The sequence below is a fragment of the Mustela erminea genome, chromosome 8, assembly GCF_009829155.1.
Source record: "Mustela erminea isolate mMusErm1 chromosome 8, mMusErm1.Pri, whole genome shotgun sequence".
Taxonomy (NCBI): Eukaryota; Metazoa; Chordata; class Mammalia; order Carnivora; family Mustelidae; genus Mustela; species Mustela erminea.
The window spans coordinates 24,745,348-24,764,059 of NC_045621.1; the positions used below are offsets into that span (position 1 = coordinate 24,745,348).

The 18,712-nt window shown below is 37.6% G+C and overlaps 1 protein-coding gene across 4 annotated transcripts in view; it reads left to right on the forward strand.

The window, feature by feature from the left end:
* The window catches only part of VWC2L (von Willebrand factor C domain containing 2 like), a 167,298-nt gene that overhangs the window by 86,728 nt on the left and 61,858 nt on the right, over positions 1–18,712 (forward strand). The window contains exon 4 of one of the 4 annotated variants that reach the window (XM_032355400.1): positions 12,441–12,493. The exons of the other annotated variants lie outside the window; for them this stretch is intronic. Within the exon in view, the coding sequence (XP_032211291.1) occupies positions 12,441–12,463 (23 nt within the window). The 3' untranslated portion in view covers positions 12,464–12,493. Of the gene's footprint in view, positions 1–12,440; positions 12,494–18,712 lie in introns of those variants that run through there. 4 annotated transcript variants of the gene reach the window in all.

Sequence of the window (18,712 nt, forward strand, 5' to 3'; positions counted from 1 at the left end):
AATGAGGAAGGGAAATAGAATTGTTTTACTCTTCAAACTATGGCTATTCATTGTCAGAGGGAGACCATTAAGGACTATATTAAAATCTATCATATTTTCCTAAAGTGGTATACACACACACACACACACACACACACGTTTAACTTTAAAAGTTATACTAGTTCAGGTTAGATTAGGCTAGTCTCTGTGAGAAAACCAGGAAAGATGTGACAATATCTTGCCATGTCAGAAGAGTATCTCAGCGAAGAACTTAATGACTTCGGAGAGGAAGGGTTCACATAAGTATAAATAGTTCAACAGTATTATTCCTATTAACCCATAGACCATAAAATTAGGCAGCCATGTCTGTGCAAATGACAAAACCCAACTCCAAGTTAATGACAGCCAAAGGAAAACTATTAACTCAGAGGACTGAAAAACCCAAGCATAGTTGTAGTTTTATGCATGGCTAGACCTAGGGACCCAGAAATAACTTAAGGATTCTGTGTCTTTGTCCTTCTGTGTTTGGGCCCTTCTTGCCTCTCTATTCCCTTTATTCTTAGGCACGCTTCCTACTCCCATCAATTTCTTGAGGCAAAGACCACACTAGCAGTTTCATATCCCAATCTAGCAACATAGTGGATAAAAGGGACTATCTTCCTAATAGCTCTGGCAAAATTTCCAAGAAGGATCTATTTGGTTCAGCCCTAGTCTCTGAAATCAGAAAGAGTACTCTGAGATCAAGTCTTGATTACCAGTCCAGCTAAGGTATGAGAGCAAGGGGTAGGAGTGGGAAGGTCACATGGGTCTCCTGGACTGAATACGATTGTTACAGAGATGTAACGATTGTTACATAGAGGTTGTTCCCCAAGAAGATGCTGGGCAGAAAACAAACAAATAAGCAAGCAAAATACATCTACTATCCCACCTGTAAATATTTCTGAAGTGAGGTTATCCCTTAATCTACTTACCACATGTCATTCATTTCTTTCATTCTGTCTCTACAGTGAACCAACCAGTCTAGCACACCAATTCCTAAATAAGCTAAAGAACTAACGTACAGCCAAATTCTACAACCTTATTCCTAATTTTCTAAAGTTCGAAAGGAAATCAGTGGAGAGGTCCTGTCTCTTTTGCTATAGCTATTATATTTTATGCTAAATGCATCTACCATTAGCCTTATTAGTGCATGATAAGACTGTAGTAGTCTTACTTAGCATAACTTCATTCCCATAAGAGCAGGGAATACTGTAAATGGCTTATCTAAGGCTTTGTTTCTTGCTACAATGCCTTCAATTATTTATCCAGTCCTAAGTGTTATAAAATATTGTAATTTATTCTCATAGACATGAAATAAAGTACTTCTCAATTATTCTGGTTTGAATTTTTTTTTCTTTTTTTTAGCAAAGCAAACTGCTTTCCTATGCAGAGTAAGCATAGGGCTGTTAGGATGACTTAAGACAGATAAACATTGCCAACCACACTGCCAAAAGCTTTTCAGCTGCAAACCAAACAATAAAACTCCACTCTGTGTGGTGCTGAAGAATTTCTCACTTGAGGATCAGGAATGACTTTGACCTTCACCCTCTTCTGAGCCAGTCTTCCTTAATACCTCACATGTGTGAGTCTCTTCCATTTGGGGGGAAAATCTCTCAGCTCCTCTTGGAGTCTCAAAGTCTCTTCAGATCAGCTTTGTTTGCCACTTCCTCCAGAAGTTCTTACAGTCAAATCAGAAATTAAAGTTTATCAGAAACTAAGCAGGTGTTGTCTGCTTCAAGACTTGAATGTGCTTAAAATTCATCCTTGAAATGTTATACAACTATGTTTTTTATAGCACTAGGTACTTTTTTTTGAGTTTCTAATTCAGTGTCTTGGGTGTTTTCTTCTTGTTTTTTCCTTTCAAGGGCATACTTCAAGTAGAAAAACTTTCCGGAAAAGTGACAAATACACTACTGCTCTCGTTTTCCCATTAAATAAAGTTTTTATCTAGAACAAGTCTTAGATTTTCAAGGCCTTTAGTTATTTCTCAGCTATTGTCTAATATATCATCTTCTTTAGCTGGTGCTTTTGAAGTGGTCTGGTTTATCTAGAATTCTCATAAACAACCAAATATCTCATACCTTAATGGTGATGACTAGTCTAATGGTTTTTCTTATGCTTTACTTTTTTTTATATTAACCTGCCTTTGTAATTCTCTGGATTAGGAAATATTCTGCTAATACTTTCTTAAAGAGAAATGAATAGAGCCTGATCGTAGTTACGGCAGTAAAAACAGATACTATTCCGGAACTATTTCCCTAGAGGAAAAGAGACATCAGTATAGAACTGGCTTCAGTCCCAAATACAAGATGGACAGGTGGGAATTTCTAAGATTGCATGCAGCGGGGAAGGGCTGGGAAGGAGGTCAGTGAATGGAATATTACTAGAGGGAAACATGAAATGTGATGGGGGGATCTCTGGCTAAACTTGACAAGATGCTTGCTAAACGCAGACCAAATAGCACTGGGAGAATTGGGGAATGGGAAATTTGATAAGAAATGGACCAAAGGCCCAGTTGAAAAGAAGATTCACAGGAGCCTGAGTGAAGTCTGGTCAAGGAGGGCGTTTTTGTCAATTCTTTCCTCCCACTGTGAAGTCACCAAGAGTTATAGAAATTAAGTGGCAAAGGCTACAGAGCCAATGCCTGCTCCCCATCACTTCCTGACCCCTCACTGTGGCTTTTCCACCTCCATTTGCCACTTTCAGTGCTGAGCCAGCCATGACGCTAAGTGCCTGTCCCGTAAATATTTGCTTTGTTTCCCTCAGAGAACTATGAGCTTCTTGAAGGCAAGGACTGTGCTTTCACATTGCTGTTCCATCCAAAATGCCAGGGGCTCCTGGGTGGCCCAGTCAGTTAAGGGTCTGACTCCTTGTTTCCGCTCAGGTCATGAGCTCAGGTTCATGGAATCAAGCCCCGCCTTGGGCTCTGCGCAGTGGGGAGTCTGCTTGAGATTCTCTCCCCCTGCCCTTGCCCCTCCTCCTCCCCCCACGTTCTCTCTCTAAAATAAATAATCTTTAAAAAATAAAATAAAATAAAATGCCAGAGTAGCTTCTCAAAAAATACTTCTTCGTTCAAATGCTTTCATTTTTCTGTTTATTTGCTGAGACAATGAATCCAGGGGCTCTTTCAAAGCTCAGTTTTGCTCAGCCAGCTGAGCAGCATTTAGGCGCGCCCTCCAGATGAACTCACTGCCCTGCTAGTTTAGTGGGACAACCTTTCGGATCACCTAATCTCTTCTTGTTTCAGTTTCCTCACCTGTCAAATGAGAACCAGTAGACTTCCAACAATATATTTCCCCCATCTACCACATGGGTCTATTGTGAATGGGAAATTTTCTCCGTCAAAATATTTGGTAATCTTGAAAATGCCATGACCATTTTTCCTAAAAAGAATGCAAGCACCTGAAACATTCACATTCAAACTCCATCCTCTTCCACATAAGGGATACAAGTTTGAAAAGCTGCATGACCTGTTTCTGAAATCCTCATGATCAGCTTCCGAGCATAAAAATGACAGGAAGTAATATTTCAAAAAAGCCAACAGGAGCACCTGGGTGACTCAGTGGGTTAAGCTGCTGCCTTCCACTCAGGTCATGATCTCAGGGTCCTGGGATCGAGCCCCATGTCGGGCTTTCTGCTCAGCGGGGAGCCTGCTTCCCTCTCTCTCTCTCTGCCTGCCTCTCTGCCTGCTTGTGATCTTTCTCTGTCAAATAAATAAATCAAATAAATAAATAAAATTTAAAAAAAAAAAAGCCAACAAAGTCAGTTCAGATATTTCACAAACTGAGTATCTCACATATTTGAAAAGAAAGATGCACTAGAAGGCCTTCAGGCACGTGAAACATCTTCCTCTCCATGACTTGGTTTTAAATTTACGCAAGACACCAGGCATCTTCACACAGACCGTGATACCTGGGGGCCGTACTGTATTATTTTACAAATATCAGCTATGCTTTCGTCCCCGGTCCTGTCAATCTACAAGAGCACAAGCTTTTGGAGCATTGATAGAACCTTAATTAATTGGCTGTTTCTAAGAACATGTTCACCATTCCGCTTCATCCACTTTGGGGTTTGATTTCACTACTACAGAGCAAAGATGTTTCTAACTAGAGCACTTGATTTCCCAAAGGAAGCCTGGTTGAAGAGAAATCCTATGCAGTTGTATATTGTTGTTTAAAGTCGTTGCTGACCGATTACATCTTCAATAATGGAGTGATGTTTTCATTTAAACAAAAAGTATACCTTTCTCACCCATTTATTCTAAAAGTGCAGTTCTTTCAAGTTCTCTTCTCACCAGGTACTTGGTTCTCAATGAAAACTTGGTGGTAATAATGCCTAATAGTATTCACAATATGGCCTGTAGTTCACCGGGAATAGAGGTACATTTTTACAATCCTCAGTATTACATGTGCGGATTTGTATATCTTGGTCTTTTCATGTCTTGCTACAATCTTTCCTTTAATTGTGCTAATTATAGAGCACCAAAAGATCATATTTCTCTGAGGGGAAAAGAGAGTGTTCCGCGTTAAGGTGAAATGCAGATTTCCCATTAAAAGGCAAATTCTACATTTCAAAAGGTTGAATAGGCTCATACTTAACAGAATCCCAGCTGGCTAAATTTAGAGCACTGGAAAAGATCCAATTCAAGAATAGTCTTTGGATTTAGGCCTGTAACATTTTTATTTGATAGTGTATTGGAAAGAAAAAAAAAAAAAAAACATTCATTTTAAGCTCTTGCCTTTCCACATATTGTTCTTCTGTGATAGGCGAATTGGTGTTGATCATGGTGTTGGCCTCAAAACCACTGCTTCCTCTGAGTGGTCTATTTCAATTGTATTTCGCCAGTTTAAGAGGCTTCTGTTCGCAAATCTTTACACTGAAACTATCCTCTCCTCTTTCTCTAAATGTCAAGACCTTCCTTTTTGGGTTCACCCTGTGTTCACAGCCCATCTTTGTGCTTTTATCCTTTTTGAAAGCACGACAGGGTCACAGGTGCCTAGGTTATCTGTACTCACTGCTGCAATTTGGAACTTTTCTTTGACAATTTTCCTACTTCCTGACTTGGGTCCAGCTCATACTCTGGCTTGAGTAATTCCCACTGTCCGTTACCAACCCCAGAATCCCAGCTGCCATTTCTGCGCATCCACTCTTTATCAGTATTCCTCCAGTGTGCATCCAGATCACCAGGAGTGGTAATTAAAATGCCTATTTCTGGGCCCCAGCCCAGATCTAATGAATCAGAATCTGGGAGTGCACGCTGGAGATCTGTTACCAAATGAACTTTCTCCAGAAGATTCTGAAGTCTGAGAACTACTGCTCTCTGCTGGGTCAGACTTCTAGAAAGATGGTAGCTTCATAACTTCTGTTAAAGCTGTAGCACGGGGGTACTAGTTGAGGTAGTACTAGAGGCTGAAAGAGATTAAAAGTTGAAATCTCTGTGGCTTAACTCATAGACATGTGGGGAAAGCAGTTCTCCTCTGGAGTTTTTATGTGACTAAGACTATAGTGGCTCTGCCTTTTTCAACACATATTTCCCAAGATCACTTCGCATATCAAAATCCAGCTGGTCAACCCAGGAAAAGACGGTGAAGGATTACCAAGAATAAAACATAAAACATAAAAATAAATGTTTATGGGCCTGTCTGGGAAGTGGCTCCCATCACTTCTGCCCATATCCCCATGACAAAAACGTAAGACTCTACCTGGAGGCCTGGAAAGTACTGGGAAATGCAGGCTCTGGGTAGGTGCTTCCAAGCAACCACTGTGTGCCATGGATGTGCAGCAAAACTCAGCTGGACCCCTGGAATCTGCCACTAAGTGACATCCAGAGAGTAAAGAAACAAAGTGCATTTTTCCACAATACACTGTGGAGTACCAGAGACCTATTCTTCAAAGACCTCATTTCTAGAATTTCCCACCCAGGGAGAAAAACCGGTATCCCCTCATGGTTTATCTCTAGAACTATTTATTTCTTTTTCTTAGCATATCTGCCTGACTATTTTGAAACACAGGCAGATTTTATTAAATTTTGAAAATGAGCTATATTAGTACTATGCTATCGAAAAAAAATTAGTGCATGAATCTTCCAATATGTTCCTGATATTTAAAAAGAAAATTCTCCATATATACACACATATATATCATATATTATGCATATATGTGTGTACATATTCATATGTGTGTTTTGCATATGTATCTGCTACTGGGTTTTGGGGTGTATATATAAAAAACAAAATCCAGTGACAGACGTATTTCTCATGAATGCAAACCCTTGCTTTGTGTTCATTTTTTTACTAAAGAGATACACAGTATATTCAGCCCAAGAAAATTAGGGACTATGTGGCCAAGTCAACATAAAGGGGAGTTATGAATGCCTTCATGAGCCTTTTGAGGCTTATATCTTGCCATTCTATTTCTTTCAGATAAAACTGAAGGGGAAAAATCAACAAAGTTTGAAAAACTGCCTTCTAGCTTAAATACTAACCAGTTACACAGACCAATTGTAAGAGACACATTATTTTAAGAAGCGCAGCACTATTTCAAAGTTCGAAAGTATATTTGAAGTTCCCAGCCTAAAATGAGCTCTGAGTCCCATTTCTTTATACATGCATTGATTTGTGGGCAGTTTTATCAGAAAACCTTCAGAATCAAACATGCATGCATTAGTTTTACGTTTATTCATTATTAATTCAATTGTTAAATATTCATTGAGCAACGAGTATGTGTGAGATAATCTTCGAAGCACTGAGGAGACAATAATAAAGTAAAGAATGCCAAGAGGAAGAAGCAGAGTACAGTGAGAGAAAATGGTAAGAGCTACAAGTGTCCAGGGAAGGATCAGAACAGGCCTGACTGAGCTGTGAACATTGGAGCAGAAATGCCTGTTCCAGGGAGGTTGTGTGCTGTGTGAATGTTCACAAGAAGAGGGTATCAGGCAGAGGTAAGAGAAAGTAAAGGTCTAACGCTCTGATGGAAGAGGGTACAGGCGAACCTCGAAGATGTCGAATCTTCGGGTTCAGACCACCACCACAAAGCCAATACCTCAATAAAGGTTCATTGTTTGGTTTCCCAGTGCATATGAAAGTTACATTTACACTACACTGTAGTCTATTAAGTGTGCAATAGCATTACGTCTAAAAAGGGTACATACCTTATTTAAAAATGCCTTATTGCTTAAAAGTACTATCTCTGAATTTTCGATTTTTAGCTTTTTGTTTAAAATGAGAAACTTCCTTTCATTTCAACACTTAAAGGTTACTGTAGGGTCATTAATTGGTCTCTTTTTAATATCGTTATGTCTCAGGCAATAGGGAGACTTGAGAAGGCGTGGAGAGATCGGGGAATGGCTGGTTGGTGGAGCGATCACACACAACATTGAGTTCACTGTCCCAGTGGGCATGGTTCGGGGTGCCCCAAAAGTGTTGTAATGCTAGCAGCAAAGATCACTGATCACTAACCCACCCATAGATCACCATAACAAATATAATAATGAAAAAGTCTGAAATATTACAGGAATTACCAAAACATGACACAGAGACACAAAGTGAGCAAATGCTATCAGGAAAATGGCACCAATAGACTTGTTCGACAAAGGGCTGCCACAGACCTTCAATTCGTAAGAAACACAATATCTGCAAATGCAGTAAAGCAAAGCACCACAAAAGGAGATATGCCTGTATCGTATATGAGAAATTTCTAACATATACACATAGAAGAAATTTCTCCCACATGATTTTGAATAACTCTTCACCTATATGGCATCATCTTTCTTGCAAAAAAAATCAACTACGTACTTTTGCCTTCTCCAATAAAATGGTCAATTAAGTACTATGTTCAACTGCAAAGTAATAGAAACATTAAAAAAAAAAAAAAAAAAAAAAGATCTTCGACAAAAAGATCCCTCAAGTAAACTCAAGTCAGGGAGCAGATGATGGACAGCTGGTACGAGACCAGCCTCCTATCTTTTTGCTTTTCCATTCTTAGTGCATGTATTTCGTGTTGAAGTTTACTTCATGGTCCCAATATGGCCACTATAGCACTAAGCATTCCCAGTAGAACAGAAGGGTAAATAATCACCCTCTCTCTGAATCTGCTCCTATCTGAATCTGCTCTCCCCTACGCCTACTGCCAGCTTAGAAGGAACTTTCCCATGAGTCCACCTAACAGCTTCTCTTTACCTGTCACTGGTCAATGGTTCATATGGCTTCTTTATTTTCAGGGAAATTGGGAAATACATTTTAACCTTGATTCATGGCTCTCCTTGAGATCAGGGTTATATAAGGATAAGAAGAGAATAACAGTAGACCAGTGAAACCAAGTAACCATGGTTCCAATTACAAGAAGTGGACACAAATGATCAGCCTCCATTTCATAACCAAATATGAGTCGGAAATCTTATTACTGTGCCAATTATTTGTTGTCCCTAGGTTATATAACACCTTCCTCAATGTATTCATCACTTACCCTTCATCTCTATTGAGTTCCCACACATATCTCATCATTTGTACTCTCCTCGGGTTGTTATAATCCCTAAGGAGAACTATAAATAGCATCTCTTCCCTAAAATAATGCAGTAGCAGAGGGAAGCCAACTATCATCCTCGTTCCTCATGGAGACCAAGTTAGAGGGCATGGTTTCAAGTTTATTGGCCAGTAGCTAATCCTGAATCTCAAATAATACGCCCTTTCCTACCAGCAATGGACTTCTACAGGAAAATCACACTCGCAAAGGCAAACATGCTTTCTTCACAGACTTAACAATCAGAGAAGCCATTCCACTGCCCCAGTAGCTGAGTATTTCACTGCCACTAACACCTGGAAAGAAACCTAAAGTGTGGGAAAGAAGTTCTTCCCAGCACTTGTGGTTCTGGAACACTGGTGGCCTGGGTAATCATGCCTCTCAGAATTCATGCTCTCCCATGGGGTATCATTGAGGTACTATGGGGAACCCACCACCCCATGAATCTTCCTGAACAGAAAGAATGCTTCAGCTTTAAACCTAAGCCTTAAGTTACCCTTCTGGAAAGGCCACAAGGAGAAGCTACTTTGAAAGAAGGTGAAACAGAGATACAGAGAAAGAGGGGTCCAGCTGTCCCAGAGTTCCAGTTAAGCCCAGCTTTCTACGGACTCACCTGCTTAAGAGCAACCACATGCATGACCACCAGCGAGACGAGAAGGGCTGCCCAGCTAAGTCAGCCCAGGTGGCATGCTGGAGCAAGTAAATGAAATAATGGTTGTTTTAGATTGCTACCTTTTGGAGTGGTTTGTTACAGAACAATCAATAACCACAGCAATTAAATACTGTTATTTCTTCCATAGTACTCCTCATAGTTTCCGTCTTCTCTAGTCTCAGCTTCAGTGTGTATTACCAGTAAACTTGAAATATTGGCAAGTTCTCAATAAATATTAGCTATTATGATGTAAGCCACTTTGTAAATGGCAAATGTGAGTGTAAATATTCAGAGTAATAACCATTTTTGAGCTCTGTTTGCTGCTAGTTGCCTTTTCAAAACTCTAAGATGATACTTAGTCTTCTCAGTGATCTAAAATCGTCATTTTTATGGTCTTCTATCAGTTCTGGTCTCCTCTACTTTTGTACAACACAAGGCTATACTTTGCTTTCTCTTAGAAGTTCTTGTGTGTACTGTTCCTGCTTCATATTGTAAACTTCCATCTACACTGTGTGTTTCAGCGTCCCTTTCTCTTCCCTCCCATTCTCCTGCTTCCAATAAGAAATTTTGTCAGACTCTAGCCATTGGGCCCTAGGTGTTGTTATTCCCATAGCCTAGTATTTCGTAGACTTTTATTTGTATGCAGTTGCCATAGACATTTGTCCATGTCACCTAAATAGGATGGTAATACTTGAGCAAAGTTGAGACCCAGTATTTTCCCCACTTTTGCATTTGCTAGTACTGACTTGCATTTTATCATGGTATGCCAAAGATATGATATGCTGAAGGCCTCAATTTTCTGAATATTAGATTGCCAATTCTCTATGTTGATTAGTCCTGGATTCATTCTGGGCTATAGGAGAAACAGTGCCTAACATCCACAATACTTTTATGGGCCCATGAGAAAAAAAATTTATTTCCACGAAATCAGAAGGAAAAAAATGAACTTAGTTTGAAAAAAACTAATATTTAATATTAATATATTCATCTATATTACCAATGTAGTAATAAAATATAATTTTAAATACTTTTTTTAATCGAGGAAGAGACCCATAAAGGCCAAAGTGCCTAGAGCACATGACGGTCATAATGTAGCCCAAGATTTGTTAAGCGAATTGTTCTCAAAATTTAGAAGGCATTAGAATTTCCTGTGATTTTTCTTTTATGTCTTCTCAACCACAATAGCGGTGATCCTGTTAAGCAAAGCTAGAATAAATCTCAGGAATCTGCATTCTTAATGATCGTTTTAGGTAATTCTGCTACACACTGAATTAGAGGAAAACTGAAGCAGCAAAAGGAGAAACAATGAAAGTTTTGCCTCTAAGGAACAGAGCTGAGGAATGGGACAAATAAGATATACATTGCTTTCTGTTATATCTTTTCTGTACCAAATGATTTGTTCCTACTCCATGCATATGCTTACTATGAAAATATCAACTCCAAAATCAGCAGCATCCTGGAGCTCCCTTGAAATTCTCCTGTCTGTGGGTAGGTTATTCTGCAGGGCAAGACCACAGATTCAGATTTTTTGGTAGTCGACTAAATTGCACACTGGTTAAACAAGACATATCAGGTTAGTCTTGAAAACAGCTGACCTTCCAGTCCAACTGTAGCAGGATCTGGGTACAAATAGGACCAGTGGGTAGATGATTAAAACGCAAAACAAAACAAAACAAAACAAAACAAAAAGAAAGGCAGGTTCCAAAATAAGTAGGTGGATTCTCTTGTTAATATTGAATAGATTTGGATGCTTTCATTTCCCTAGAAGGAGGGTGAAATTAAGTTGCACAAGTCAAAGAGAAAATGCAAGATATTATTTGGGTTCAACTGACAATGTTGAAGCTAGCCACTGTCACCCGTGCACCCACTGGATGAATCAAAAGACTTTCAAAGCCAGGCTGTTCTCCATATATTAAGTACTTAGTGTCTTCATCTGATCACTCACTCATGAGAGGGTATGTAACAGCTGCATATGTGTGCGGTGTTTGGGGGAGCTGAAATTTATTAAGAAGTTCAACCAGATTGCCCAGCAAAAAAAGCCAGTTTCTAGCCAAGCTGATTACGCACAGGGCAGCAAATTATTCTTTAATTAAGATGAATTGAATAACCACCAAAGAATTTGTCAGGGGGCAGGGCCCGAACAAAGCTAGAAATCTTTACCCCATTATAAATAGTAACATCTTCCCTAGGAGAAACCATGATGTGTTCCACAGCATGAACTGGAATTATTGGTTATTCCCTCCAAGTCCCGGGAAATGCAATCCAGTTTTTCATGATTGCAAAGTGCCTCATAACATTCATTATTTTATCTTCACAACAAGCCTGTTGGGCAGCCTGGGGATGTGATTCCCATTTTACACAGGAGGAAACAATCAGAGAGAGATTAAGTAACTCGCCCAATGTTCCAGAATGAAAAAAGATAGACAAGTCCAATTTTGAGCTGTGAATTTCTAGCACATCATTTAGCTCATTGCTCTGCTCGCCTAAAATCCCAAAATAAATTTGACTGGTCTGAACATTTTAAAAGATATCATAATTATTTAAATTAAAGATGTCTTGATGGACTTGAATGCTACTTCTTGTCCGCCCACATCCCCCTGGACATGTTCTGTGAAATTTCTTTTCTCAAGGACAGTGTTGATTTAATTGGAAAGAATCATGTTCCCGTTTCCTATTTTGGCTACCACAGTACCCCCAGCCATATGCACAGTGGCCATCTGGAAAAATCCATTCCTAACTTCAGGGAGTATTGCTTTGGTCTGCCCTGAAACTGTTTACCCACTGGCACTGCTCTTCATTTTCAGAAGCAGTGTGATTTCTACTTGGGATTACTTGAGATTCTGCCTAATAACCAAAACAAACAGTGGTGCATAAGCCTCCACAGAGAATCTGCACACATATTTAGAGAATACTCCCCCAGTGCTACTCTATAATTTGTTCCTTTTTTTGCAGTTTTTGTTTTTTATAAGAGTTGTTGAATTCAGCTTTTGTCCAATGTATTCATGACTATGAGGCCTTTTTTTTTTTTTTTTCCCCTTTTCTCTTTTTCAGACTAAGAAATACTCAAAGGTATAATCAGGTCCTTCCACAGTATTTAATTAGCTGTAATTAAAAGACATCTACACAGTGTTTTCAAAGTCTTTTCTTCTGTTACATTGCTAATGAATTAAGAAATTAATTGGCATGTGAGTTACAATAGAAAATGTCAGTGAGAAAATTTTAACTATCTTATAACATTATCCTTTTTTTGTAGGTCATGTTCTGTCACTCTATTAAATTCAATGGCATTCCCAATCACCAAAAGGAAAAACAACAACAAAAAAAGCCAACATATAAGAAGAATGGGCAAGAAAAGGGCAGGGAAAGGGATAAAGAATATTCCCATAGACCCATATTCTAGTAAGTTTGTTTTAAATGATCAAACTTCCCACCTACAACATTAGATTTTGGAGATTTTTTTTTAAATCTCCAAATCTCTTGGGGATACTGGGGTGAAGGCAAAGGATAGCAAAGAGTTTGGGGAAGAAGATGGACCTATGTTCATACCTAGCTACCTGCCTCTTTTGCTTTAATAATAAACATGGAAATATTATACATCTAATTAATTATAACAACAATAACAAGGTCCCATGAATGACAGTTTAATAAATAATTTATAAAATACTACCTTATGTTTCCATCTTCAGTCTTTCACAAAGCCATTTTCTACAGACCTATTTAGACTTCATCTTTCCACTTTAGATGATATATAATGATTTTTATTTGGGCAAAATATAGATATCAAATATAGTAAGTATGATAGGTTAAGGATATATATGTTTAGCACATGAAAAGTTTATACAAATCTATAAAATAGAATAAAAATACCAATGCAGGTGGGCAAAGAACATGAACAGACAGAATCATACACAAACAATACTGATAACTAGTAGAAACAAAATAGATTAATTTTACTAGTAATCAAAGACATACAAATCAAAAGAAGATAACCCTTAACTTCTCTATCATTAAGAAATTCTTAAAAGTATAATACCCAATGTTTGCAGAGGTTAGGTTCCACACATGGTGCATCTTTCTGGAGAGCAAGTCAGGTCTATGTAGCAAAAGCTTTAGAAATGAACACATGCAAATAGCATGGAGGACATGGGGACTTAGAGTGGAGAAGGGAGTTGGGGGAAATTGGAAGGGGAGGTGAACCATGAGAGACTATGGACTCTGAAAAACAATCTGAGGGTTTTGAAGGGACGGGGGGTGGGAGGTTGGGGTACCAGGTGGTGGGTATTATAGAGGGCACGGATTGCATGGAGCACGGGGTGTGGTGCAAAAATAATGAATACTGTTATGCTGGAAATAAAAAAAAAAAAAACCCAAAAAAAAAAAAAAAAAAAAAAAAAAAAAAAAAAAAAGAAATGAACACATGCTTGTGAACACTCAGTAATTTTACTTTTTTAAGAAGTTTTTCTAAAGAAATTTTCAAAGATAAACTGAAAAACTTATATGAGTTATTTTATCATAGCAAATATCATAATAAATTGGTAATGTCAAAAACCAGAAATAATCCAAATGCCAACAGTAAAGTTTAAAATATATATTGATCATCCATTTAGTTGAACATTATGCCAAAAAAGTTATTTCTGAGGAGTATATAATGACCTAGAGAAACATAATGCAATGTTTTGTGGAAAATAGAATATAAAACTATATTATCCAGATTTTTAAAAAAATTATGTCTGAGTGTTAATATTTAGTCTAATATTACATAAAAATAACATTAATATATACATAAAATATTAAATGCTATACCTATGCCAATTACATTAAAATATTAATGGAAGTTATATTGGGGTGGTTGAATTACTGGAAATTTTCTTTCTCCTCCAATTTTTGTAAAATGCTCTATAAGGAAAATGTGCTATTTTAGAATTAAAAAATATAAAATTGATTTTATATATCAAGATTAATATATTTCTTTGGAGCAGAAGGTACTATAGCAGGAGCATATTTTAAAAATTAGATTTTTGCCACAATTAACTGTAATGGAAAATATTTATAATATTTGATCTGTGTCTCTGAAAACCTTAAGGACTCAATATTCAAACCACAGATATTTTAACATTGTTAAAGAATTTTCTAATAAATTTTAAAAGACAAATATCATTATCTATCTACTCAACATTATCAGATAGAGTTTAATTTCCAATTGAACTTTATTTGGAGTGATTAATTCTATGCTAAACAGTTTGGAAATCTACTAATGAATCAGAACAAAGGAATGTATGGGATGATCATAGCAATAAAGATTAGTAATCATTTTCATATATCTTTGACCCTCATATACCTTTGACCCATATATGTTTGACCCTCATATTTGTAAAAAGGAATAATGCTTTCCTGATTACAAATAATGGAGAAATCCGTTAGAGTAAAATTAATGGAGCTTTCCATGGTCTCTTGGCAAGTCCATGAGGCAAACAGGTCTTTGACTTTGTATCCCTGGATACTGATCCTGAACCAAAGTCCATGCCTATATTCCATGATAGCATCCTAAAATAATCACTCTCTCTCATCTACTCATATGATTCTACCAAAAATATTTGCTCTTAAAGTATAACATCATCCATGACTGGTGAGTTAGATAAACACCACATTATTCAACAGCCTTGGAGACAGTCATGAGCCCGGAAAGGGCTCAAATTTCCACTAGATGGCATGTAGCCTGTTCTCACCTTCCAAATAAGTTTCAGAGAAATTTGTAGTCATTTGCCACATTTCCAAAATGTAATTTAAGAAAAATCTTAACAGATATTACATTCACATTGTTTTAAAAGTCAATTAATTCAAGGTCTTAAATTATCACTACTTCTTTGAATGTTTGAATGATAAGCCACTTTCCTTTCATTCCCAAACTACAGAGGTCAACTACCTCTGGGGGGCGCCTACGTGGCTCAGCTGGTTGAGCCATGGACTCTTGATTTTGGCTCAGGTCATGATCTGAGGGTCCTGGGATCCAGCCCTGCTTAAGGATCTGCACTCAGCAAGGAGTCTGCCAGAGATTCTCTCCCTCTCTCTCTCCCTTTCCCTCTGCCCTCCCCTTGCACACACGTGCTTGCTCTCACTCTCTTTCTAAAATAAATAAATAAATCTTAAAAAAAAAAAAAAAAGACTAAAAAAGAAGAGGAAATGACCTTCAGTTTCACCATCTGGGAAGATGGAAGATATTAGTGTCTCCCCATCCCCCCTTCACTGACCCCACCTTTCCTTTTCTACCTCCCATAACTGCCAACTATACTGTACATGATCAAAGTTGGTAGTATTTACAGTTTGTCAAGTTCTGTTCACAGGATGATTCTAAATGCAAAACTGTAAAGAGAGTAACATTATAGAACTGACTTTTCTTTTTTTTCACTAACGACGACATTGTTGGCTATAATTACATTTCCTTTCCTATACAACTAGTGTATGTTTTTTTTTAACGGGGAGTTTTCCACTTCCTTTTTTTCCCCATTTCTCATAAAACTTAGGGGCTTTTCTTCTAATACTTCCATGGATTTTTTTTTAAATTATAACCACTTTTAATTTCAAAGAGCTCTTTTAAGTTTTCTGACTTTACTTTTTATATAGCGTACCGTGCTTCTTTTACTAATAAATTTTTTATTCTCAAATGTACTTGGGAATTTAATCTCAGTCTTATCTTGGAAGTTCTAACCCATTCTCCCAAAGGGACAAATTTCCTCAGTGTACTTTTTTGTCTTTTTTTCCTATCTTTCCTTCTATCCTCCATCCCTCCCTCTTTGTCTTTCTCTTTCATTTTCCGGGTACTGCAGCTCACAGGGTGCCTGCCTCCTGCTTGACTCATCCACGCTCTTCAGTGAGATTGGGCCCCACCGGTGCCCAGGTTTTTCCTGACCTCCTTCCATTCCCAGTCTCACTTCACCACTAGAGTTTCTAGAGATCACCCCCTAAACTACCTTCATCTAAACAAACAGTGAGCATTCTAAAGTGCATCAGATCTTTAACTGCCCATTCATATGAACGATGAGGCAACTGTGAGTAAATGGTGATAAAACATTCATTTTTTTGGAGGATTTGTGTTTAACCAAATTTAGTATTTTGTTTACTCTTGAGATTAATACTTTTACTACCTGTCATGATCTTTGGTTCCTACGTTACTGCCCTTTCACCTTCAAGATAGTTTTTGCTTTCCTATTTCTTTAAGGAAAAAATTCACTACTTAAAAAAAAAAAATGCTGTGTATATTTAAATTTGCCTGGAGGTGAATGTCTTCACTTCTGCACTGTTGCAGATTTGGATGGGAGGTGGGCGTGGTAAGAGGGATAAAATGGAATTGAAGACAACCATATGACCTTCTTACTCTCTGTCACCTAGGCTTTACCTGAGAGCTGAATTGCTTTGAGGTCCTAAAGGGCATGGCAACTGCTTGGCAATAACCCCTTACTGCCTAATTTCAGAAATAGTTTTTTTGTTTGTTTGTTTTCTGCTTCACTTTAAAGCTCACATAGTTTTCATCCAGATAATTGCTAAAATTTACTAGTGATGATGGCTCCCTATTCTCTTCATTATTGGAGACATACTTTTTTTAAGTCAATTGCTTTATAATCAATTTAAGGATGGCCTCCTTTTTTCTTAAAGATTTATTTATTTATTTATTTATTATTTTTTTTAGAGAGAAAGCAGAGGGAAGAGGTGAGGGAAAGGAAAAATTTCAAGCAGACTTTCCTCTGCGCACAGAGCCTCATGCTGGGCTCGATCTCATGACCCTGAGAGATCAAGCCCTGAGCGCAAACTAAGAGTCCAGTGCTTAACCAACTGGGCCACCCAGGCACCCCTAAGGATGGCCTCTTGAAGGAAAGAAAAACATGTATGATCAGAGTACTGTGTTAAAATGGAAGCCAGCTGTTTTCTTTTTTTAATACAGTCATCAGTGATATTTGCTTAATATCTTATATAACCATGAACTACTAAAATAAGATCTCATATGTAACTAGAGGATTATAAAATATATACAATTTTGGTGTCAAAAACACTTGACTTAATTTTGATGGACCTCAGTTTTTAATTAAATCTCTATTATATCTCAAACTTCACCATAGTTTTATACCTGAAATTTTGTCTCCCTTTCTTCAGAATCAGAGGATCATTTGATTCAAAAACTTTTGAATCCTAATAACTTACATCTGGGATCCAGATGTAAGCTGAATGGACCATCAGATTGTAGTGATCAATTATATTTATGCTTTTGGGCTCTTGGTGGCTCTGCTGAAATATTTAGAAATTAAAATTTATTCCTTTTATACATTAAGTATTTAATTCATCCTCATGTTATCTAACTCCTCATTATGGAGCTGCTTTCTATTAGACTTCTAGAGAAAACTTTATTAGTTTTGGTTTCTCTTCACCATCCTATCCTTTAATATATATTTCTAGCTAAAGCAGACAAAGTATTTTATTGGTGCAAGGGTAATTTTTCCCCCTCTGTTTAAAAGGAGACTTAATGTGGCAAATTAACTTACTCCTAGTTTCCTTTCTCACAGTTTTGGGAAGAGCTGTTTAAGGTGATGTAAATACTGAAAGAAAGGTTAATCCTACTTGGGAATTTTACTGACCCTCCTAAATGCAGTTCTTATGGCCCCTCTAGTCAGTGGGAATCCCATCCTCAGCCATTCAACGAGTAACCGTAAAGTGAAGTGCATTGCCTGGCACATAATCATTCTCGAACAGATAATTATTAAATACATAATTGAATCCTAGAAGAGCTCTACCCTTTGGCCCATGCCAGAGGCAGAATAAGGGATCTTCCCAAGATGTCCATATCCTAATCCCAAAAATGTATAAATACGTTTCCTTACATGGCAAAAGGAACTTTATAAATATAATTAAGATTATTGACCTAGAGATGGGGAGAATATCCTGGATTATTCAGGTGGACCCAATCTAATCACATCAGTCCTTAAAAGGAAAGGCTCTTTCCCAGCTATGGCCAGAGAGATACATTATTGTTGGCTTTAAAGATGGAGGAAAAGGGCATGGAATTCAGGTGGCCTCTAGAAGGTAGAAAATGCGGCAAAGACATGGATTCTTCCATAAGGCCTCCAAAAGAAATGCAGCTTGGCTGACACCTTGATTTTACCCTAGTGTGACAAACTTCTAACGTACAGAACTACAATTTAATACATTTGTGTGGTTGTAAGTCACTAAGTTTATGGTAATTTCTCACAGCAAGCAATAGAAAAATAACATAACTTTGACCTCTATACCTGAAATTTCTTCACTTTTATTTTTGCTTGTTAAATAGTCTCTCCATCCCTTAGAACCCATCTTAAATGCTACTTCCGCCGGAACCCTTTCATGTCTCCCCTCCCCAGATGTACTGATCTTTCCATTTTACTTTTATTGCTTATCTTGATATTTCTTTTTTTACTTCTTAACCTTTTATTTTGCATTTTAAGTCTAGAAACCAACAAACTTTATTATAAGGACCTTCAAGGGTAAAAACCATGTATTACT